Genomic DNA, 26,106 nt, shown 5'->3' with positions numbered 1-26,106 from the left:
ATTGGCCCAAAAACGCTCACCAAATCCACCCATAACTTTGCCCTCAACATCGACGGTTTCCCAGTATCCACCTCCCCTCACATCCGGAATCTTGGCATCATCTTTGACCAAACCCTCTCCTTCGACAAATACACTAAACAGATCACAAAGACAGCCTTCTTTCACCTGAAAAACATCGCCCGTCTCTGTCCATCCCTCTCCTCCACGGCTGCAGAAACCCTCATCCACGCCTTCATCACCTCCCGTCTGGACTACTGCAACAGCCTCCTCTATGGTTCACCCTCAATAATCACCAATAAACTCCAATACATTCAGAACTCTGCTGCCCGTCTACTCACCCATTCCCGGACCCGTGACCACATCACCCCCGTCCTTTACAAGCTTCACTGGCTCCCCATCCCCCAGAGAATCCAGTACAAAATTCTCCTCTTGACCTACAAAGCCCTCCATAACCTGGCCCCATCCTACCTGGCTGACCTCCTCTCCAGACACACTCCCACCCACAACCTCCGCTCTGCTGGTACCAACCTCCTGACCCCCCCCCCCCCCCCCCATCCGGACCAAATTCAGATCCTGGGGGGACAGGGCCTTCTCCATCGCTGCTCCCACCCTCTGGAACTCACTACCTCACACCATCAGAGACTCCTCCTCACTCACCACATTCAAAACATCACTCAAGACCCACCTGTTCAACACTGCATTCAACATTTAACCCACAGTTTAACCCCTGACTATCTCTTCTCCTTCTCCTTCCTTTTGCTTTGATTATTTACCTATTGATTTTTGTCTTTTTGCACTTGTTTTTTGTACTCTGTCAAAGCGTCTTTGGGCTTCTTGAAAAGCGCTATATAAAATAAATGCATTATTATTATTAACTTGAAATTGAGTACATAGGCCCTCCCCCCTCCTCCCCCCCCCCCTCCACTATGTGTGAAACCATCAAAAACAAGCCACATGGAAAGATGAGCGATTATGTCCTACTTCTTCTGTGCTATTCACCAACCAAAATGAGTTTGAACTAAGCTGCTCCCCCTACAATCCAGATCATTCATGTAATGACTTCAATTCTCTTCTGTAACCTGGAGGTACACGTGGACGTTGAATAGATGAATGAAGCCATTTTAGACATACTGTATTTTGGAGTCCTATTGAAAGGCAAATTACATATATTAATTTATAGATGATTATATTGAAGAATAAACTGAAATTTCCATTCGATTTTGTTACGTCTATACTATAAAACTAGTCACATGTCCGTCCATGTGTGCGTACGAGTCCCACCCATTGATTGAACAGTTTGCCTGACTCCGCCCACAATGTCTATACTATGGCCGCCATATTCCTATACTCAGTATAGGTCTGAGGTTTCATCGGCCTCTTTTGTAAGGCTCGCACTTTCTGACACTCACGGCTTTATCTTAACTCTAATTCAATATCTAATTTAATTGTCATAGTCCCTAAGATGGTTTAAGACTCGGTTGACAAATGGGAAGAAAATCGGATGAAAATTGCCATTTTAGCCAAAAATGCATTTTGAGTGAAATAGGCCTATTTTCAATCTCAGGGTTATAATGTAAAGTCCATTCAGACCCCCTCACAGCTTTATCTCAACTCAAATTTTATATGTAATTTCATTTTTCTTAGTTGCTAAGATGGTTTAAGACTCGGTTGCTAAAAACGGGAAGAAAACCAGACGAATATAAAGGTTTTAAAAGGCAAAACCATTTTAATAGCCGTTTCTGGTCAGGTGCTATGGGGGAGGTGGAGATGGGGGCAGTGGAGAGAGGGGAGAGAGAAGGAGGAGAGGGGTGAGGAGGGGGATGGAGGGAAGAGGAAGTGAGTAGAGGGGGGAAAGAGTGAGGAGACGGGGTGGAGAGAGGGAGAGGAGGAGAGACTGAGGGAGGGGAGGGAGGAGGTGTAGGGAAAGATGAGGAGGAGGAGGGGGGGGGGTGCTCTGATCAATATGTAATGTGTGTTATTCAATACATGTGCCTCATTATGTAATGAATATCAAGGGAAAAGGAAGAAGTAGTGATGTTATTTTTTGACATGTCAGAATTGTATGCATAAGTTTACTTGGAGCCAAAATGTAACTGGCCACGTGTGTGTGTGTGTGTGTGTGTGTGTGTGTGTGTGTGTGTGTGTGTGTGTGTGTGTGTGTGTGTGTGTGTGTGTGTGTGTGTGTGTCGGAGGTGATGCAATCACCGTACGGGTAGTGTGCTAGTCCTGTTAAAACATCCCTTGTATGCTGTAGATGAAGCCTGGTGTTGGCTTAGCGGTTAGGGTGCCGGCTTGGGATCTGAAGATCCTGAATTTGAATCCCAGTCAATCGTTGAATTAATGCCAGAGGGGTTGACTCAGCCTGTAATCCTTCCGAGGTCGGCAAATTGAGTACCAGCTTGCTGGGATGAATAAGCCATTCTGGTATTCTGCATCAGAGTGGCGACCCATCCAGGATTGTGCCCGATAGCCAAGGAAACTGCTTTGGCAGCCCTATGCATCGTCACTGTGCAAAAGGAAATGGTCATCATCATAATCATCATGCTGTGGAAGTGAAATGTATTTAATGCTTACATATATCATGTGTGACATTTCCATTTCAATGCTACTTGCCTTTTACTTTATGCGCATCTCTTTGTGACCTCCACCCTTGCCTTGTGCACTTAGCTTCTTCATCAGCAATGGCCATAGCTCACAAAATGGTTCGCTGTCTATCATTGTGGAGACCCACGATAGTGCATCCCCAGTGGTGGAACGGAATGAAGGCTTATATGTCACCGTGGGTTCCATGGCAGCAATTTCCAGCAAGTCCCTCCATCTTGGTGACCCTGGCAAATCATCTGGTGACCTGATTTATCTTGTGACTGAATTGCCATTGCATGGTACCCTTTACCTTCATGGTGACCCACTGGTGAGTTCTTAACCATGTCCAGCAGTACTTTGTAATTATATATTTTGCTCTTTTGGTTGACTACATTATATCTGGTCTTTATTTAAATCATCCTGCTTAGCCAATTGGCAGGATGGCTTCGAGGTACACGTACATACTCACCTCTAAGCTGTCGAGTCTGGAATCTAATCTCAGCCCAGATATAAACTGTCACCCTGGTGTTTCACAAGACAGGGTGGTTATGAATGTGTGGTGTGCCGCCCCTCGGATGGATGTTAAATGGGTGTCCCGTCTGCTGGAGTTGGTGGATGTTAAAGATCCAATGGTCTTCTTCGCGAAGAGTAGTCGATCTACTGCCGGCATCATGACCAAATTCCAAATTATTGCTCCAACTACTGAGTCGAGCGTCAGGCCTGGCCAGCCGTTTCGTGAAAGACTTGGCCAAAAATTCCTCCCTACCCCCGGCCAACCCCACAATTACATGGGAATAATTTGGGCCGCTGAAGAAGAAAATCCTACTTAGCCGATGGCAATATGCACCGTCAGCTAGAGCAATCCGAGCGAGCGATTGCACACTCATCTTTGATATCAAGCATTACAGGTCAAGGATCCGGAACAGTGGTTACCGAAGGTCATTTGAACAGTGTATATCTATTTAATATCAGTTGGCTCGCCTGGTTATTACAAACCCAAAAGATTTTCGAAGCATAAAGCGAGTAGAGTCTATTTATCCAATGGACAAAGCCAATTAACAAAGAGGTGAATATTTGGGTGAGTAATAGATAAACCAACTTCATTTTAATGATATTAATATTTCATATGACATAGAAGAAGATTTGGCAGTTGGCAATGAAACATTGACTTTGGCGTGAATAGTGGAAGTGCTGTCACTTGCATAAATGTGTAAAAGACAATGAAAGAGGTTGAAAAAGTAAGCAATGGCAAATAACATCAGATGGACAGGATGAATCAGTCACTTGTGGCAAATAATACATCTTCTACCAAAGTGCCCCACAATGAATAAATTCTCCTTAAAATAAAATAAAAAATAAAATAATAATATAACAATAAATAATAATCTTACGACTGAATAATTCACCAAATGTCCGTCCGTCCGTTCGAAGGTACCGCAAAAACGGCTCAACCGATCGCAACGATATTTTGGGTGGGTATTCCTGGGACCCATGGGAGTAAAATAGGCTATATTGTTTTTCCAATTTCTCCAAGTTTTCCAAATTTTCCAATTTTCCAGTTTTTCCAAACACGATGGAATAATATTTACCGATATGAACAGTGATGTGGCTTTTGTTGAAATTCTACAAATACTGTTTATTCTATGTACCAGGAGAGAGTAGATCACCTCCTGACGAACTCTTCCGACAGACTTGGCATTTAATATGGAATATTATTTTTCTTGACTTGGGTTTACTTTCTGAACTCGGTATATTAATCTGGTGAGTTTCTTTTACGCTTCGGTAATTTCTTTGTTAAAAGAACCATGTCACTGATTGTCTGTCGCAGCAAGAAGTCAATAACAGGCTTATATCACAGGTGGCGTGACAAAATGTATGGACAGGTACATTTGATGATTGGCTTCACAATCGGGTATATAAGGGTTGTTGCGTTCTGTATTAGTGGAAAACAACTGCTGCACGTCTACAAAAGTTATTGCCGCTTCCCCTGGAGATGGTCCGTCAACTCGACAATGTTGTTTGTCATTTAGTGGTGGCTTTACGAAATTCCGGCATGAAACAGCGTTCTATTGCTCGGCAGTATGGCATCACTCAAGGTCAGGTGTCAAAGATCCTGAAACGAAATGCTCAGAGGGGTGTCCCTACTCCAATACCGAGGTCAGGACGTCCCCGCAGAACCACAAGGAGGGATGATCGCCAGCTGCACCGATTAGTCCGCAATGGCGGTACCAAGTCAGCTAATCGGCTTAGGGCTGAGTGGCAGCAACTGACAAATGTGCCTGTATCCAGAAGGCTAGTCAACCAACGACTGGTTCAAGCAGGCTATCGTGCCAGGCATCCCCTGAGAAAGCCACGTCTGACCAGACAACACCGCCAGCACCGATTGCAGTGGGCCAGAGAGCACCGTCAATGGCAGCCAAGACACTGGAATCACGTGATCATCAGTGACAAGTCTAGATTTCTGGTCTATCGTCAATATGGCCGCGTCCGAGTGTGCAGACAAGTGCATGAAGCCTACAACGAAGATTGTATAGCGCCAAGAGTCCAAGCTGGAGGTGGTGGGGTGACCGTTTGGGCTGCTTTTCATACAGGGGGCAAAACTGACCTGGTTGTTCTGAATGGAAACCTGAACCAGTTCAAGCACAGGGCCATTCTGGAAGAAACATTGCTTCCATTTGTTTGTGCAGCCTTTCGAGGAAACTTTGTCTTCCAAGATGACAATGCACGGCCTCATCGTGCTCGCATGATCCAACACTTTCTTGCTGACCGTGGTGTAGAGCATATGGAGTGGCCTGCCATGTCCCCGGATATGAATCCGATAGAGAACTTGTGGGCAGAATTAACGCGTCAAATCGACAACTTGGACCAGCAGCCTGCCTCTGTGCGTGAATTGCAGCAGGCTATTGTCATTGCATGGCAAGCGATTCCTGTCCAAACCTTGGTAAATCTCGTGAACAGCATGCCTCAACGTGTACGTGCTCTCCTGAATGCTCGTGGGGGTTACACGAAGTACTGAACTGTAATTTTATTGTCCGTAATCCCAGTCGCAATTTAACTTTTGTTTTTGTTAAAAAAAATTTTTGTCTAATGTGCAAAATAAAGAGATAAATTTAACACAGTACTGTCCGTGAATTGAGTTCGATATCAGTTTACATAACTTTCAAGGATCAATTTATTTGTTTCGAAATGTCAAATGTGGTTTTTGTTTCTTTTAAAGGTCACATTAACAAAATCTAGAATAATTTCAACATAATTCCAATGAACTTTTGGTTCTAAGTCATCTTGAAAAGTAAGTTCACCCCCACAAAAAAAATATTCCATATTAAATGCCAAGTCTGTATATAAACGTGCGGCTCCGAAGTATGACGGCAGCATGTGCAAAGCGACTGAGAAACAGGTGTAGCGGTCGCTCCCGTGTTACAGATTCGGCACGCACTCCTCACACATAAATGTGCGACTGAGAAATACGTGTAGCCGACGCTTCCGTTTTGCAGAATTCAATCATTTTTCAAAATGGGCACCATGTACTGTTTAGATTTTGATGACTTGCATGTGATATGATTTAACGGATGTTTATATGAATCGTTTAAAATAAAAAAGCCTTCAATTTCTGATATTTTGCCTTTTCATTTGGGCCTCCCAATTGAAGCCCCACCCTTAGGGCGGGTACCGTTGCTTGTATAATATAATAATATATATATTATAATAAAATAATAATAAAATAAATAATAATAATAAATAAATAAAAATAATATAATAATATTAATAATATAATATAATCATATATATATAATATAATAATAATAATAATAAAAATAATAATAAAAAAAAATAAAAAAATTATATAACAATAAATAATAATATAATATAATAATAAAATAATAATAAAATAAATAATAATAAAATAAATAATAATAAATAATAATAATATAATAATATTAATAATATAATATAATCATATATATATAATAATATAATAATAATAATAATAATAATAAAATAAAATAATAAAAAATAAATAAAATAAAATTAAATGAATAAAATAATAATATAACAATAAATAAGAATATAATATAATAATATATATAATAATAAAATAATAATAATAAAATAATAATTAAAAATAATAATACTAATAATAATATCATAATATTAATAATATAATATAATCATATATATATATATATATATATATATATATATATATATATATATATATATATAAATAATAAAATAAAAATAATAAAAATAATAAATAAATAAAATAAAATAGATTCTCCCTAATTAGAAACGGTATTAATTGTCATTGCTCCATGTCACACTCGACCGATGTCACACACGCCATGTCACACTTCTTGTGCCTCCTCCCACAGACTGATGCTGAATGTGCAACGTTTTCTCAGGAGGATCTAAACCAGCAACGTGTAGTGTACCAGCATGATGGAGGCACAAGTTCGGTCGATCGATTTTCATTTGTTGCAACTGATTCGGTCAAATGTAGTACAGTAAAGCAGAGTCGCACAGAGGCCGCACCTGTGACATTCAAAATCCAGGTGAATGAAAAGCAGTACGACTTTGATGCAATGAGGTCTTTTACAAGTACTTTGGACGATGTAACAATGTCAAAGCGCTTATGCAGACATAATGTAGTCTTTACTTAATTCTCATTTCTTTCTTGGTCTTGCCAGGTAGAGGGAGTGGACAACTCACCACCACATATGCTCAGGATCAAGACTGCTAATTCTGTAAGGCCTTTACGAGATGGACGGTTTGGCATTGCGTTGTCAACACGCCATCTAATGGTGACTGATTCACCGAACGCTGACCACGAGATCACCTTCTCAATTGTACGACCTCCTACCTTTGGCTACTTGGAGCACACCCACACAGGTCTTACCATATCACATATCCAACTACTTATTGCCATTTTGTGAGTTATTCTGTAATCCCAACACACTCCTGGGGATTGCATGACACATGGATTAGGCTGATACCGCTGTTCACATAGACCAGATTTGTAAAATGTAACGACAATCTCTATCATTGAGGATTTGATTGATAAGACAGGGTTCACCGACCTGGATGGGATTTGCTAAGTTTTGATCTACGAGCAAGGATATGAATCGTATTTCCTTTTTCATATCATTCTGACAAAAGGGCAATTTACTTCAACAGGAGAGATTGTTCAGACAAGTTTCACCCAAAAGGACCTCGAAGAACGGAACATTGTATACGTAATCAACCCTGAACTCGATGCCACTTCTGACAGCCTGGAATTTGAGTTGGCAGATGCAATAAGAAGCTCGGTGAATACTCATACGTATGTAAAACGCAACAGTTGTCTCACTAGAAAACAATTTGGAGTAGAATGTTTTCTTATCCAGTACATCTCTATAATTGAAAATAAATAATCATGCACTTTCCATACCTCAAAGATTGTGTAATTCCTTTCATAAATGTCAGTAAAAACTTTGACATTAAGTACATGTCACTGTGTGTGAAGACTTTTCTTTGATTTATATACAACTGGCAGGAGTACCCAGCGTCAATTTGGTTTTTTCCCCTGTTCTTTGTAGGTGCTGAAAACATTTCCCTACACCTACTAAGGAAAATTTATATTTAATATTATAATCACACACACACACACACACACCCACACACACACCCACACACACACACACACACCCACACACACACACACACACACACACCCACACACACACACACACACACACACTCACTACATCCCTAATTTAATATTACCTTTCCCATTGCTACCAAGCCTGGTGTTGGCTTAGCGGTTAGGATGCTGGCTTGGGATCCTACGATCCTGAGTTCGAATCCCGGTCGATCGCTGAATTAACACCAGGGAGGTTGACTCAGCCTGTCATCCTTCCGAGGTCGGCAAATTGAGTACCAGCTTGCTGGGATGAATGATCACGGTGTGTACCCCGGTTTAGAATAGGTACACCGTATCCCTGCGCGTCGTAAGAGGTGACTAAGGGTTGGCATCAGGAAGGGCATCCGGCCGTAAAAGCTGCCTCAAAAAGGGAACCATGAGGTCATGGGGCCCGCAAGGCTAGCCCCTGCTTTAGCGGGGAAAAATGGCCTCAAAACGATCATTCATTCATTCCATTGCTACCAAGGCATTGGCACTAGAGAGCGATTTCTTTTTAATCCAAAAAAAACCGAACTTTTTTTTCAAAATCTTCCAATTTTTGGCTGAAACACTCCCAGGTACTCACTGATGAACCTCTGAAAGTTTGACGAAGATCCGTTCAGCCATCTCTAAGAAAGATGGCAACACACACAGACAAACGCCTCTCTTATAGTATAGAATCCACACTCCTTGACCAATCTCAAATCCCCCCTAAAATCATCCCCCACTCCCACCATCAAGGAAATTATCTGCATGTATGTGTGTAGGTATGAAAAGCATATCTAAAACTAGAACAACATTCTTCGACGTCATGGCGTCGACCGATATGCCTCCGCCCACATTATTACATCATTATAATACTTGTATAAAGTTTGATTGAAATCCATTCAGATGTTCTCAAGTTATCACATTTTTAACTGACATGACCTCTGACCTTTGACCTCTTGACCCCAAAATGTAATCAGTTCATGTTTACATCATTATACATACCTATACCAAGTTTTAATTTAAATCCCTTCCACTGTTCACAAGTTATCACCTTTTTACCTGACATGACCTTTGGCCTTTGACCTCAGGACCCTAAAATTTAATCAGTTCATGTTTACATCATTATACATATTTTTACCAAGTACCAAGTTTGAATTAGATTACTTCAGCCGTTCTCAAGTTATAGACCTATTACAGACTTTGACCTCTTGACCCCACATTCTAATCAGTTAATCTTTGCATAATTCTATGTAATTGTACCAGATTTGGTCAGAATCCCATCACTGGTTCACAAGTTAACACTTGTGGTTGTTTTTACCTCATTGGTAAAAAACAGGTTTTTTTTTTTTAACCTAACATGACCTCTGCCCTTTGGCTTTGACCTTATAACCCCAAAATCTAATTGGTTTATCTTTACCTCATTATACATACCTGTTCCAAATTTGACTAAGATCCCTTCAGCCGCATGTCTATGAGTGTACATCTGAGAATCACAGCTGGGCCAATATCCACCAAATCTTGCAAGTGTGCTGGGGGTACCCAGGGTCAGGTCATGAGCACAAAAAAGAAAAATCGCTTCCTCCGCACTCCTGCTCCCCCCACGAAGGTATGGAGCCGACATTTTTATTTCCATCTATATGACAGGGCCAGGGGCAAGCCACACCAAATTTTTCATAGGTGTTGGGGGTACCCAGGTTCAGGTCGAGGATACAACCCCACCCCAACCACCCCCACAAGGAAATTCCCCATACTGTACATGTGTGTACATCCGAAAATCACAGAAAAAAGGACCGATTGGTTGGGTGGTTGGTGGTTGGGTGGTTGGGTTGGTTGGTTGGGTGGTTGGGTTGGTTGGGTGGGTGGTTGGGTGGGTGATTGGGTGGTTGGGTTGGGTGGATGGTTGGGTGGGTGGTTGGGTTGTGGTTGGGTTGGTTGGGTGGGTGGGGTGGTTGGTTTGGTGGTTGGGTTGGTTGGGTGGGTGGGGTGGTTGGGTGGTTGGTTGGGTGGGTGGTTGGGTTGGGTGGTAAGGGTGGTTGGTTGGGTGGTTGGGTTGGTTGGGTGGTTGGGTTGGTTGGGTGGGTGGGGTGGTTGGTTGGGTGGGTTGGTTGGGTGGGTGGGTTCGATGGGGTGGTTGGTTGGGTGGTTGGGTTGGTTGGGTGGGTGGGGTGGTTGGGTTCGATGGGGTGGTTGGTTGGGTGGTTGGGTTGGTTGGGTGGGTGGGGTGGTTGGTTGGTTGGGTGGGTGGTTGGGTGGGTGATTGGGTGGTTGGGTTGAGTGGGTGGTTGGGTTGTGGTTGGGTGGGGTGGTTGGTTTGGTGGTTGGGTTGGTTGGGTGGGTGGGGTGGTTGGGTGGTTGGTTGGGTGGGTGGTTGGGTTGGGTGGGTAGGGTGGTTGGTTGGGTGGTTGGTTGGGTGGGTGGTTGGGTTGGGTGGGTAGGGTGGTTGGTTGGGTGGTTGGGTTGGTTGGGTGGGTGGGGTGGTTGGGTGGTTGGTTGGGTGGGTGGGGTGGTTGGGTGGTTGGTTGGGTGGGTGGGTTGGTTGGGTGGGTGGGTTCGATGGGGTGGTTGGTTGGGTGGTTGGGTTGGTTGGGTGGGTGGGGTGGTTGGTTGGTTGGGTGGGTGGTTGATTTTGTATTTATTTTTTATCATTTTTTAAATTAAGGTTTGAATTATAAATGAAGTTGCAATGAATTAAATTTAATATGAAAGTGATCTTTCTTGTCACTGTGCCTCAGTTTTTTATGTTGCAGTTTTATACTATCAGCATATAAGTGTGATTGTGCTCCCCTTCCCGTTACAGTGAGGAGAGTGAATGTCCAGATGACCGAGTATAACTTAGTTTTATCATGGGTGTTTTATAATCAACTGTTTTACACTCCATTAATAATCAGGAAAATAGAACTTATTTTTTAGGGAAATAAATGTATCGTTCGTTCGTTCGTGTGGTTGCCAACTTCAATCAAGATTGGTGCTTTAATGTATGATAAATAGCGGCAATGACGATATTGTTCGTTTAGATTAAAGAAAACAGAAACAAATAATAACAATCAACTTTAAACGGCCACTTGTTCTTAGACACCATGGCGTTAGTGTGCGCATCCGTGTACTTGTTGCCCCCCAAAAACATGGCGGCCGGGTCTCCATGGTGGCATGGCCGGGTTCTGTACGTGGCATAGCGAGTACGCCCTCTCGTCTATAATATAACTCTATGCTGAAAATAAATACACAGGGCTTATATATATATACTAGCCGAAACCCGTGGAACATCCACAGAAGGGAGGATGTGGTGTATGGATAGAGTGTACCATTATGGATGGCACAGGGGATTTGCTTGTCCTAGTAAGAGTTAGGAAGAAAGATGAGAATGAAAAGTGCGTATATGAACAACGATTGCCGACACCGGCACAAATGCATGCTCTGGATTGTCCACTCAGTGGACGGCTTGCATTCGCCTTCGCCTGTCCAATCAGCGGACGGCTTGCTTCGCCGTCGCCCAGCAGACGCCAATATGATGGTGTCGTAAGATGGCGTCGTATCGGCAGTTAATCGGATGCTTTTGGGCCCCAACGTCGGATAATTCAGATTTTTCGAGTATGGCTGTACGTGATAAACAAAGAGTGCGGTTCGTAGATCGTAAATCCATTAGTGCCGTGGGCATCCGGTCACTGGGTGCGGCGTAAAAGGGATAACAAAGTCGAGACCTTACGCTATTATTATATAGATATATATATGTGAAGAAGCAGCTCTTCGTTTGCAAAAGAAGTCCACAAATAGCCTGAAATGACGCAGCTTTATTAAAAACCAACTTATACAGATCCGGAAGAAGCCCAACATCTACAGCAAGAACCAGCTTCATGCCACGTCTAGCCTTCCTGCAAACGCATTGATTCTCATTCACTTATATAGGAATACGATTATCAGAAAATCTCCGAGAGAACAAAGCGACTGGCGAGAGTCCCTCCCACCGTTATCCCTAGCCCCCACCGTTATCCGCTCTGTCATTCGGGGGAGTCAGCCCTTCCTTATCATTCGGACCAGATATAGTTTCAAAGCTCCGAGGTGACGAAAGATGTAACTCACAGGGAGAAGAGTGCATGCTTGGCCAGATAAGACCATGCTTGGCCAGCCAGATAAGACCATCTAGGTGAAAAGGGCACACGTATACGAAAAACCATTTGCCCAACACGACCGAAGCGAGCCTTTCCTCATCCAAAACTAAACTGAAGCAAAAACCCTTTATTAACTTTATGAAAATAGCATTTTTAAACAACATTTAAATCATAACACATTAGCAACCAACGTCTATAACTGAACTTTAGGCAATAACAAATCTACAACTTGACATTCCTTCCTCTTGTCTCGTCGAGACAAAGTATCTTAAGAGACAACGTGCCACATCGGGCTTTATTGAAAAATAATTGTGTAATGCGGGTATCTCCCAAGGGCATATCGTGCGCCCAAAGCGCCTCGCCCGTGCATTTGGCGAACGTGTCGTGTGGTGCGTGCTCGGAGCCTGAGGGCTCAGAACATGAAAGTCCATTAACGTTTCGGATCCACAACGAAGGTGTCTGGTCCAGATGAGGTTCTGCTCCGCCAGAGGGCCCATCACCTCCCCTGCGGAACTTGCTCCCCCCACCCTTTGCAGACTCAGTCCTTGCAGATCTTCGAAGTTAATCAACGATCATGCCCATGAGGTCCCTCACGTGCTGCTGTTCTGGGGAATACATAGTATTGTCAGTATCTTGTGTCTCAATTTCCTGGTCAGGGTACAGAGCGTAAAAATCCGATTCACTTGAAGCATTTGAACTTAATACATATGAAGAAAAGAGAGGGACTTCCTTTATGTCAAAGTCTCCCATGGGCGCCTGGTCGGCTTGCGGGTCTAGGACATCCGCGTCGGGTCCCTCGACCGCCAGACCCAGCGTCGCAATCAGATCCATAGTTGGGTCGGAAGGGGGCGTGCAGCTGTCAGCTTGTAATACATAAGCAGCGTTAGCCAGTACACGCAAGGGGTTTATAGCACAAGTATCACAGTCATCACATACACCGTTACAGGCAGCAGCCAGTTCCCACATGGGATCCACACAAGTATCACAGTCGTCACAAAATTCAATACAATTTTCTGGAGCGTTGGTCGCAACTGCCTTGTTGAAGGACCCGTTCAGGTCGACGGCCTCTGTGGTCAGAGCCATAGTCGTTGTCGGCGGCTTCTTCACTTTCCATCCTGTAAAATACTTTCTCATACAGAGGAGGACTAGAGATTTCATTAGTGCCCCCCAAATTACTACCCCGATTATCACAGCCAGTGCGGTCAATAACCACTTCACTATGGTGCCCGTCCATCCCCGGAACCAGTCAGTGAGCCAGCTAAATGTATAAGAATTTTCGCGCGCGATCCGATCGATCGTCAGGGCGTGGCTAGTTTCCCTTAGTCTCACTATTGCGGCTGACACTCCTTCAGATGAATCGGGTATGTAAGTGCAACATTTTCCCTCTATAATTCCGCATACCCCCCCTTTCTCTGCCAAGAGCATGTCCAAAGCCACCCGATTCTGCATCACCATTGTACGCATGTGAATTACCGTGTCCAATAGTATGTCATGAGCCGTAGCGGTGTCGTTTGCCACCTTTTCTAGGGCCAAAGCCAATTTATCTATTCGGAAACTATCCATGACTGTGCCCGCTCCTGGGAAGAAGAAACCAAACACCTTTTCCCATAGGCTCCCGTGTAGTTTAGTGGTTCCATCTTCGTTCATGACTGACCTCTTATAACGCCTGTCCAAGGACTTTGGGTCTAGCTCATCCAGTATCTCAACGTCAGGAAGGACTGAACCCAAATAACATGTGCCCCCCCAATTATTTGGTGTACCTATGATTAGGCCCATCCTTACTGTGGTTGCTGTGGTGTAGTGTCTGGTGCTTGTATGGCCAACTTACAGTGCGTGGCGTGGATCCACGAGGTCTTGCCCTCGCAAAAGACTGCCGTTGGTGTAGTCAGCAACACCTGGACTGGTCCCTTCCACCTTGGTTCCAAGGCGTTCTTGCAGGTGAAGTGCTCCACGAACACCTGGTCTTTTTCCTCTGGTGGAACACCTGGTCCACAAGTCTCCTGGGAACGCCTGGTCTACAGGTCTCCAATTCATAGATTCAATTCATTCAATTCATAGTTTCATAGAACACCTTTTCTCCAATTTCCTAATCCACTTTTTTTCAAGTGGATCCAATTTTATCCAATATTCAATTTTTTAATTCAATCCCATTTAATCCAGTCCAATTCAAATTAAATTCAATCCTTCTCTCAGCATCCCATTACCTGTTTCCAACATCAATAAAAATAAAATTATAAAATTAATAAAAATCAATCATCTCAAATCTCAAATCAAATCAAAAAATCAATCAAAATCATAAAAAATCAATAAAATAATAAAAATAAACGAAAATTACTTCAGCTAGAGTTTCAACTAGAATTAACACAAACAAACCACCATTAACCTCCATTAACACAAACAAACCACCATTAACCTCCATTAACACAAACAAACCACCATTAACCTCCATTAACCTCCCCCTATTATTTATTTATTTTCACGAATAAACAAATAATAGAAATAACCTGGTCTACTTCCAATTTCAATTCTGGTCAGTTCTGGTGTCTGGTCACACACAATGTTTTCCTCACCCACTGTGATTCGCTCAAAATAGATTCTCACTGTTATGTCTGAAATTCGTCTCATGAAAACCCATTCAAGAGTCCGGTGTAACAGACAGCCAAACACATAGACACGCCGAAGACCCCAGGGTACCCATCAAACTAGCTTGTCCCCAGATCCACAACACAGCGAAACATGTAACTTTACTAAAACTAGAACGGGCACTCGGTAGAGCGCATACCTTCGCCGCAGCTACTTTTGTTGCCAAAATAAAAGACTACAAGATCTGTGTAGCAAAGCCACACCTACGTTGTCATGCGGGAAGATTTGTTTCAAATTAAACCATTCTATCCCGCCAAAGGTTTGATATTGTAATCACATCCATGACCTTTTCATGACCTTGACCTTGACCTTTGACCCGATCGATTCCAAAATCTAATCAAATGGTTCCCGGATAATAACCTATCATCCCACCAAATTTCATGCGAATCGGTTGAATACCTTTTGAGTTATGCGAATAACATACACATACACACACACACACACAGACATACAAATAAATACACAGCGATCAAAACATAACCTTCCGCTTTTGCGAAGGTAATAATCACTTACTCATAACTAATACTCATAATAACTCATAATTACTTATGTAATTACTCATGCCAATACTTACTTAAAATAATGTAATATCCCAATCTTCACCCCCTATGCAAATCGAAGCACCCCGGACAATCCACAACCAATATCAACCACTGTAGCCGCCTTCCCGATTCCAGGCAGCCACACGCAGCCACATACATCTCCCTCCACGTCACACAAGACAACAGCCAACGAGTGTGTCCACCACACAGAAACCTTTGGCAATGCAACAACCGAACTCCCAGACAACCAACAACAAAACCCAATCCATCTCCATGGCTCATCAAGCAGTTCCAACTTAATCCAGCTTCACATACCGATTTCCCCAAAAACTCGTGAAACTTCACCCCCATTCTGGAAAAACCCTGGACTAAACCCTGACACCCTAAATAACTTCAGACCCATCTCCAACCTACCCTTTCTGTCAAAAGTTTTGGAACGTGCTGTGGCCACTCAACTCAAACATCACCACTCTGCCAATAACCTGTATGAAACATCCCAATCCGGATTCTGCTCCAGCCACAGTACTGAAACTGCTCTCCTCAAAATCCAAACTAAATAAACAAATAAATAAACAAACTTTACAACGTGAACAAACTCCTCAGCGCCCTGGATACCACCACCTGTCATTCAGAGTAGACAACAGCATCTCCTTTCTGGCTTTCAGCATCTCCTTTCTCCTTTCTGGCATCCAAATAAAATTCTGGCTTCAAATCAACTTCCTCGAACTTAACTATGATAAATCTAAATTAATCTCCGTTTGCCCAAAACCACTCACCAAATCCACCCATAACTTTGCCCCCAACATCGATGGTCATTTGAACACAAATTGAACAAATTTAATCGAACAAAACACTTCCATTAACTCGACATTCTTTTCACAGCACAAAGTTCACTTGAACATCCTTTTCCTGGATACTCCCTCTTTATTTATACCATACATTTTTATACCATACTTCGCCACTTGCAACCCAAATATTTTCCATGAAATAAATAAAATGAATTTTATGAATCTTCTCATTATTCGAAAGTTTACAAATGTCCCAAATCTGTATATTATTTTCTACTGTGGTTATATTAAACCATTATTTTACAAAATCCAACTTTCGATAAACTGAAAAATGCTTTGCCATGGAATAGTCCACCACTCATATAAATAATCATAAGAGTTCTGCGAAACATCTCCATCTTTAAAACTTAGCCAACCAATTTTAAACCACATGTTTTCCCCCCAAAAAACAAGTCACATTCTTTGTATATTGCCAACATTGTTCATCGTTTAAGTATCATCCAGAACTAAATTTTTTATAAACCGTCAATTTGTAGATGCATTTATTTATATCCCATTAACCCAAGAACTCTCAATTGCTTGGTTATATTTTAGTAATGTCATATATCCATATTTCTTTTCCAAAATGTTCCTGATATACACATTAATCCCATCTGTCTTTGTTTCCAGATGAACTCAAATCAGGAAATCGACACAAATCCTTATTACCTCCAATCAACTCAAAATTAAATCAAACAATTCAAAACCAGATCGGATCAGCGATCAAAAATCACTTTTCCAATCAACAATTCATTCAAAGACCAAGCTTAAAAACACAACTCTCATCTTACTGTGACAAATAAGCAACCAACCTACTTCACACTAAAACAAATAACTTTTCATCACCCCTTTCTTCTCCACCGCCTCTTACACTTAAACAGATCACAATTACTCACTCATACACTGTTGCCCATCATGAAATCCCAGTAGGTTGTTCTTCAATCCCAACCATCCTTCAATCCCAATCAAGTTCTTCAATCCCAGTAGGTCTTCAAGTAGGATCTCGACGTCTCCATTTATTTCGTTCCTCATGGGGTTGGTGTTTTATGGCCTTTACCTCTTACCCAATCACACTGCACATCATTCCCCGTCCTTGATGGATAATTTTACATCCAGATGGGCACAGCATCCCATTTTTGGCGACCCAGCCCTGAAACAAGCCCCTGGACTCCTTGCAGGCTGGACCAAAACCCCTGGACGAGGTTGCATCCCAGTACTGACTCTGCTACCTTCTTGCAAACCACTTCAACTCCATGAATTTTACATGTTTCGTGAACGGAACAAAGCACTCTGTAATCGTCAGATTGAAACTGCCCCAAACCCGTCCATATAAACTCCATTGTTGTCCTGTCCATCTCTCTGTGTTACATTTACATTTTGTGACTCACAGCTCCTGCCTCCATGGAACAATGACGCCTAAGCACTCAATTAGCCCTCCCAGTACCAAAGACTTACAATCAGACCGACAGACAGACAAATAACAGAGGCATGTCGCCAGCCCCAGCACAGGACATCACCTTTCCGGGCAGGCACAATATAATCCACAGTATCGAAATGCCAATTTCTATCCGGAGCCTCGCAAAGCCAAAATCGGGCATGTTCACTGCATTTCACTGCATTTCACTGACCATGACTATCCCCATTGCTCGATCACACACGTCACTGTGCTCGGCCCGGTTAAATTAAACTCAAGCGTACTGTACCTGACGCTTCCGGTCGGCACCGGAAGTCTGTTTATTTCTTGAGACCCCTGAATCGGGACCTCAACGACAATTACAACGACAAACAGAACTCGATATTCTCTGTTCATTAATTACGTACATGATTTCAGTTTTACCCACAATATAATGTCCCGATATTCTCCAGATTTAAGTCCTATATATCCTGCCGTTAAAGCAACCTCCAGTAGACTGACAGCCTGTCGTTCTTCCAAGGTTAGTGAATTATCTCCGACCTCTTTCCCTTACAAATCTCGAACAAAGGTCAACTAAACTTTAAAAGGTCAAACTTCGAATTGGGGTAACCAGCGCTTTATTATTCCGCAACTAATACAATTACAAGTCCGGCGACATTCCCTGCAAGAACTCCACATCCAGACAGACAGATGATCATTATTGTGGCTCCACATTGCAAAATGCTAACATCCTACGAATCCAACAACCGTCACAATCCGCCCAGGAACTTCCAGGCGTGCTCTACAATGCAGCACCTCTCTACCTGGTGCACACCTTTCGCACATCCCTCCTCGTTCGCACAACGCTTCATCAACACACCTCCTCGCGCCCACACCTTGGCACAAGCCACACCACATACCGACAGTTGAAACTGAACGTCCGACATCCAGCAAAGTCGAAATGACCCACAATGCATTTGGGCACACATCCTCCTCTGAGAGTGGGCGAGTTATCGCCGGCACTCTGAGCAAATCTCATGTTCTGAACCCAATTCAACAAACTCAACAACAACTGCTCTTATTTCCCATCCTGACAACAACAATTACAACGACAACTGCCCAAAACCGAGAGCCCCCATTCAGCGCACACGTGACTCGCGGCTCGCTCGGTTCCTGCCCGAACGCACAATAACTCTACTCAAACTTCCACGGAGCCGCACGGCGGAAACACAGGTTTGTACCACACTTTAATTAAACGAACATCGCCAGGATTCTCGGATGGACGTTAATTTCACAACACACATGACAAAAATCCGATTTAAATTCAGAGATCGCCGATCGACCTGGCACAACCATCTCAACGCGACGACGCCACGCCGCCCCCCGTCCTGGCGCGCACCCTCGTGCCTCCACACGAATCCCAACACTCCCTGCACGCCGCTCTATTCGCGTTCACGGCGGGGTTTACCTCACGTTGGGACATGCAGTCGGCTGTCATAACATAGAGCTGTCATAACAAATCTACGACCTGACATGTAGTGAGCTGTCAGAACATTGAGCTGTCAGAACTCATCCCTAGCTCGTAAACATCGCAAAAAAACAGGATCTCCGACGCTCCACCTCCCCGACCCCAAATGCACCACACGACACCAATTCCAAAGGTGAGCTGCCTCAGCGATACATCCCACACATACAATCCACAATATCTGCCATTGAATGAACTCTTCGATTCCAGTCAAACACACACTTCGACCCAAACTCTGAACCTCCAGTTCCACAAACTCCAAACCTCCGTCCGACTGCCGCTCGAAAGACAAAGCAGCCCATCCTGCAACCATCTCCAAGAAACCGCTTCATATCAACAGTAGGTCGACAAGGGCACTCCGAGTGCTTTCCTGACCCGATTTATATCAATTCGCTTCCCAAACAACTCCCAAACAGATGAAAATCCGGACTCAGTTCAGGACCTCACCTGTTCCCTCGGATAGTCGCTAGGGAATGTCAAGTAGACCACTTACAAAGCTTCACACCGAAACCCTCTGCTTTGCATATGTCATACAGACAAATACATTGGCCAGATACACACGTCAATTAACATCCCAATATACATTCATTCCTCATTCATATACGAGTGAGTCTCCCAGACTTCGCGCGAAAATCAGATCGACTCAAATCATGCCTTTCTCCAGCCACTCTCATGTACAATCTTTGCTCATTCATGTTACGTCTCTCATTCAAGGAAAAGGATTTTTGGGACGGGTTGGACGGGGTGGGTTGAGGTGAAAAAGGGAAGGCAGGGCGGGGGGTGTTGGGGTGTTGCCTAGAGCCCCGGGACTGAGCTCAGGTCTTGGGGGGGTTGGGGGGTCTTGGTCTGGCATCTGGTCCAGCGGCATCAACCGCTGATTTACTTGTTTAACTGCTTACTTAATTGTCCTCTGTCCTGTAGCTTCAATAACCATAGCTGCAATGCTTAAAATTTCAATATTTCAAAAACCATTCCTGTCCTTCTCACCCTGTGGCCACCTGGCCCATTTCCTGTGAGCTTATTTATTTTCTCTTGTCCACCAGATCCTGGCCTGTTTCTATCTGGACCTCTGTTGCTTGCTTCCTCTGTCAAGCCTACCTGGTACCTGCGCGTTATCCTTTTACTGGCCATGTTCCTATGGCCCTCTTAAGTTAGCCACAGCCCTTCGTTCCCTGGCATGCAATGGCATACCCCATCTTGTCTCTGGGCTGTTCCTTCCTGGAAAGTTCTCGGCCTGGCTCAACCTTTACGGCTGTCCGACCTCACTTTCCCCTCCTGGTGCTAACTGTAACTTTAAGCTTACTGTTAAGTCCTTACTGGTATCCTTACTTGTTTATCCTGGCTTTAACAAAGCCACGTCATTCTGAGGCCTAAAATGAGCCTTTACTTACAATTTCTGTTCGAGTGCAGGCCGCGCGGAGACAGGGAGACTGAACCCGCTCGAGGGAGGAAGGTACGAATTTGGAATAATAGCCCTCTGATATAAAACAACTCCCACCTTTAATCAAATCCGCGTGCCGGCGCCGGCCTCAGGCAGCCTTCCTCCTGTCCCTCGGGCTCCGTTTCCCGTCGTCCGGTGCTGACCCCACTCCTGGTACCATCTGTGAAGAAGCAGCTCTTCGTTTGCAAAAGAAGTCCACAAATAGCCTGAAATGACGCAGCTTTATTAAAAACCAACTTATACAGATCCGGAAGAAGCCCAACATCTACAGCAAGAACCAGCTTCATGCCACGTCTAGCCTTCCTGCAAACGCATTGATTCTCATTCACTTATATAGGAATACGATTATCAGAAAATCTCCGAGAGAACAAAGCGACTGGCGAGAGTCCCTCCCACCGTTATCCCTAGCCCCCACCGTTATCCGCTCTGTCATTCGGGGGAGTCAGCCCTTCCTTATCATTCGGACCAGATATAGTTTCAAAGCTCCGAGGTGACGAAAGATGTAACTCACAGGGAGAAGAGTGCATGCTTGGCCAGATAAGACCATGCTTGGCCAGCCAGATAAGACCATCTAGGTGAAAAGGGCACACGTATACGAAAAACCATTTGCCCAACACGACCGAAGCGAGCCTTTCGAATCCAAAACTAAACTGAAGCAAAAACCCTTTATTAACTTTATGAAAATAGCATTTTTAAACAACATTTAAATCATAACACATTAGCAACCAACGTCTATAACTGAACTTTAGGCAATAACAAATCTACAACTTGACATATATATATATCCATATATATATATGTATATATATATATATATATATATATATATATATATATATATATATATATATATATATATATATATATATATATATATATATATATATATATGTACAGTCACGTGAAAAAGTAAGTACACCCCATGTAAAGTTTTGACCTTTTCAACATATTTCAACATACAGCTATTTGATCTTCATTTCAACAATATTGAGAGATAAAGGTGATATAATATAACAAATATCATGAAACATTTACATTTTGTAGTCCATTGTATCTATCTATAATTCCAGTAATCTCTGTGTGTGTGTGTGTCTGTCTGTCTGTATGTATGTATGTATGTATGTATGCGACCGCTGTTTCTCGACAACTACCGGTCCGATATACTTGAAACATGCCAGGTATATTGCTGGGGACCCGAGGAAGTGCCTTTTCAAGGTTTGAAATTAATCGGACAAGTGGTTCCCAAGGTATGGTCACCGTACTCGCAAGCCGTTCGCTTTGGCTTTGCGAATGGACCAAACCATTTCATGTAAATAGAGGGGGGGGGGTTCTGTGGTCGTTGCGAATGGACCAAACCATTTCATGTAAATAGAGGGGGGGGTTCTGTGGTCGTTACTGCCACGTGGTTTCAAAGTTTTTTTTTGTTGTTGTTGTTTGCACGCATGTTTTTTTGCACGCACGTACGGGCAAGCACGTACGGGCACGCCCGTACGTGCGGGCACGCCCTAGTAATTTAAATAAACATAAATGCAAATTTCGCATGTGGAAAAAGTAAGTACACCCCTACATTTATCACTCCTTCAAATACCTAAAATTAAAATGAGGTGCACCAGCTCAGGTGCAAATGATTAGAACATCGTCAGAGAGGATCTTGGAGGAACCTGTCTTATTTAAACCTCAGACATTTAGTTTGGTTTGCTCTTTGTTGTTGAAGTGTGCGGCGTCACCATGGCTAGATCAAAAGAGCTCTCTGAGGCCTTCAGAAGGAAGGTTATAGATGCCTACGAGTCTGGGAAGGGATTTAAAAAGATCTCCAAACATTTTGAAATGAATCATTCGACTGTCCGGAAGATCATCCACAAGTGGAGAAGATTCCAAACAACTGCCAACTTGTTCAGGCCTGGCCGCCCCAGCAAGTTCAGCCCGAGAGCAGACCGCAAGATGCTGAAATAAGTATCTAAGAACCCCAGAATGTCATCACGGAACCTACAGGTAGCTCTTGCCACTGTTGATGTCAAAGTGCACGAGTATACCATTAGAAAGAGGCTGCACAAATTTGCTCTACATGGGAGGTGTGCCAGGAGGAAACCTTTGCTGTCCAGAAAGAACATCTGGGCAAGACGAAAGTTTGCCAATGAACACCTAGGGAAAGACCAGCACTTCTGGAACAATGTGCTCTGGACAGATGAGTCAAAGGTAGAGCTATTTGGCCACAGTACCAGAAGACATGTTTGGCGAAAACCAAAGATAGCATTTGACCACAAGAACCTGATACCAACTGTAAAGCATGGTGGGGGAAATATTATGGTTTGGGGCAGCTTTGCTGCATCAGGGCCTGGGCAGCTCGCCATCATAGAATCCACTATGAATTCTTCATTGTACCAGAGGGTGCTTCAGGATAATGTGAGGCCATCTGTCGGAAAGTTGAAGCTCAACCGAAGGTGGACCTTGCAACATGACAATGACCTTAAACATACCAGTAAATCCACCAAGGAATGGCTGAAAAGAAAGAAATGTAGGGTTCTGGAATGGCCAAGTCAAAGCGCGGATCTAAATCCCATCGAGATGTTGTGGGGGGATTTGAAACAAGCTGTGGATGCAAGAAACCCCTCAAACATCGCACCGCTGAAAGAATTCTGCATGGACGAGTGGGCAAAAATTTCTCCCAGTCGATGTCAGAGACTGGTAGACAGTTATAAGAAACGCCTACTTGAGGTTGTTTCTGCCAAAGGGAGCAATACCATCTATTAGAGCCAAGGGTGTACTTACTTTTTCCACATGTGAAATTTGCATTTATGTTTATTTAAATTATACAATGGACTACAAAATGTAAATGTTTCATGATATTTGTTATATTATATCACCTTTATCTATCAATATTGTTGAAATGAAGATCAAATAGCTGTATATTGAAATATGTTGAAAAAGTCAAAACTTTACATGGGGTGTACTTACTTTTTCACGTGACTGTATATATATATATATATAAATATATATATATATATATATATACATATCAGTCACTATGCGACCTTCATATCATCAGTGGAGAACCGCCAGCAAGGTGTCCCATACAGCTGCTGCTGCACCTTGCTGTGAGCGATATGCACCGCCTGCCACGCGGTGACGTTATCTCTGGTATCCACTCATCATATGGAGTCGACCTGGTTGCGGTTGGGAGTTACTAATAATGGTATCTGTAATCTGGTTCTCCAACCTAATGAGCAGACAACATGACGTCATCGCCATGCACGTCCGCCTTGCCTGCAAAGTTCCAGAGGAACCATCTAGCAGTGCGTCATTACGGATTATAAATACAGATACTGTCACAAGTGCATGCAAAACTCACAGTTACCGACCTGGTTTCGCCCTTGTTGGGGCTTCATCAGGGCAACGCAGTGAGGCTTTCCATGCACTTGTAACTCTGTGACCCTTTCGGTTTTTATATCAGTCACTATGCGACCTTCATATCATCAGTGGAGAACCGCCAGCAAGGTGTCCCATACAGCTGCTGCTGCACCTTGCTGGGAGCGATACGCACCGCCTGCCACGCGGTGACGTTATCTCTGGTATCCACTCATCATATGGAGTCGACCTGGTTGCGGTTGGGAGTTACTAATAATGGTATCTGTAATCTGGTTGTCATGGTAATGTCATGTCATGTCATGTCATGGTATCTATAATCTGGTAAACAGATACTTGTGACAGTATCTGTATTTATAATCCGTAATGACGCACTGCTAGATGGTTCCTCTGGAACTTTGCAGGCAAGGCGGACGTGCATGGCGATGACGTCATGTTGTCTGCTCATTAGGTTGGAGAACCAGATTACAGATACCATTATATATACATATGTCATATAGACTTGGCATTTAATATGGAATATTTTTTTTCTTGGGGTGAACTTACTTTTCAAGATGACTTAAAACCAAAAGTTCATTGGAATTATGTTGAAATTATTCTAGATTTTGTTAATGAGACCGTTAAAAGAAACAAAAACCACATTTGACATTTTGAAGCAAATAAATTGATCCTTGAAAGTGATTGAAACTGATATCGAACTCAATTCGCTGACAGTACTGTGTTAAACTTCTGTACGTTTTCCAGAAGTATCTCTTTATTTTGCACATTAGCCAAAAAAAATTTCAACAAAAACAAAAGCTAAATTATGACTGGGATTACGGACAGTAAAATTACAGTTCAGTACTTCGTGTAACCCCCACGAGCATTCAGGAGAGCACGTACACGTTGAGGCATGCTGTTCACGAGATTTGCCAAGGTTTGGACAGGAATCGCTTGCCATACAGTGACAATAGTCTGCTGCAATTCACGCACAGAGGTCGGCTGCTGGTCCAAGTGGATGATTTGACGCATTCATTCTGCCCACAAGTTCTCTATCGGATTCATATCCGGGGACATGGCAGGCCACTCCATATGCTCTACACCACGGTCAGCAAGAAAGTGTTGGATCATGCGAGCATGGTGAGGCCGTGCATTGTCATCTTGGAAGACAAAGCTTCCTCGAAAGGCTGCACGAGCAAATGGAAGCAATTTTTCTTACAGAATGGCCCTGTACTTGAACTGGTTCAGGTTTCCATTCAGAACAACCAGGTCAGTTTTGCCCCCTCCATGAAAAGCAGCCCAAACGGTCACCCCACCACCTCCAGCTTGGACTCTTGGCACTATACAATCTTCGTTGTGGGCTTCATGCACTTGTCTGCGCACTCGGATGCGGCCATCTTGACGATAGACCAGAAATCTAGACTGGTCACTGAAGGTCACGTGATTCCAGTGTCCTGGTTGCCATTGACGGTGCTCTCTGGCCCACTGCAATCGGCGCTGGCTGTGTTGTCTGGTCAGGCATGGCTTTCTCAGGGGACGCCTGGCATGATAGCCTGCTTGAACCAGTCGTTGGTTGACTAGCCTTCTGGATACAGGCACATTTGTCAGTTGCTGCCACTCAGCCCTAAGCCGATTAGCTGACTTGGTACGGCCATTGCAGACTAACCGGTGCAGCTGGCGATCATCTCTCCTTGTGGTTCTGCGTGGACGTCCTGGCCTCGGTATTGGAGTAGGGACACCCCTCTGAGCATTTCGTTTCAGGGTCTTTGACACCTGACCTTGATTGATGCCATACTGCCGAGCAACAGCACGCTGTTTCATGCCAGAATTTCGTAAAGCCACCACTCCATGACAAACAGCATTGTCAAGTTGACGGACCATCTCCAGAGGAAGTGGCAATAACTTTTGTAGACGTGCAGCAGTTGTTTTCCACTAATACAGAACGCAACAACCCTTATATACCCGATTGTGAAGCCAATCGTCAAATGTACCTGTCCTTACATTTTGTCATGCCACCTGTGATATAATCCTGTTATTGACTTCTTGCTGCGAAAGAC

General features: G+C 43.5%; 1 protein-coding gene across 1 annotated transcript in view; it reads left to right on the top strand.

Annotated features, from left to right (window-relative positions):
* The window catches only part of FREM1 (FRAS1 related extracellular matrix 1), a 204,023-nt gene that overhangs the window by 138,000 nt on the left and 39,917 nt on the right, over window positions 1–26,106 (top strand). Inside the window, exons 26-29 of the mRNA XM_068114049.2 lie at window positions 2,668–2,911; window positions 6,957–7,136; window positions 7,272–7,473; window positions 7,759–7,903. Coding sequence (XP_067970150.2) covers window positions 2,668–2,911; window positions 6,957–7,136; window positions 7,272–7,473; window positions 7,759–7,903 — 771 coding nt within the window. The remainder of the gene's footprint in view (window positions 1–2,667; window positions 2,912–6,956; window positions 7,137–7,271; window positions 7,474–7,758; window positions 7,904–26,106) is intronic.

This window comes from Myxine glutinosa, chromosome 1 (genome assembly GCF_964187855.1).
Source record: "Myxine glutinosa chromosome 1, kmMyxGlut1.1, whole genome shotgun sequence".
In the NCBI taxonomy this organism is placed as follows: domain Eukaryota; kingdom Metazoa; phylum Chordata; class Myxini; order Myxiniformes; family Myxinidae; genus Myxine; species Myxine glutinosa.
This window is presented reverse-complemented; position numbering and strand designations above follow the sequence as displayed.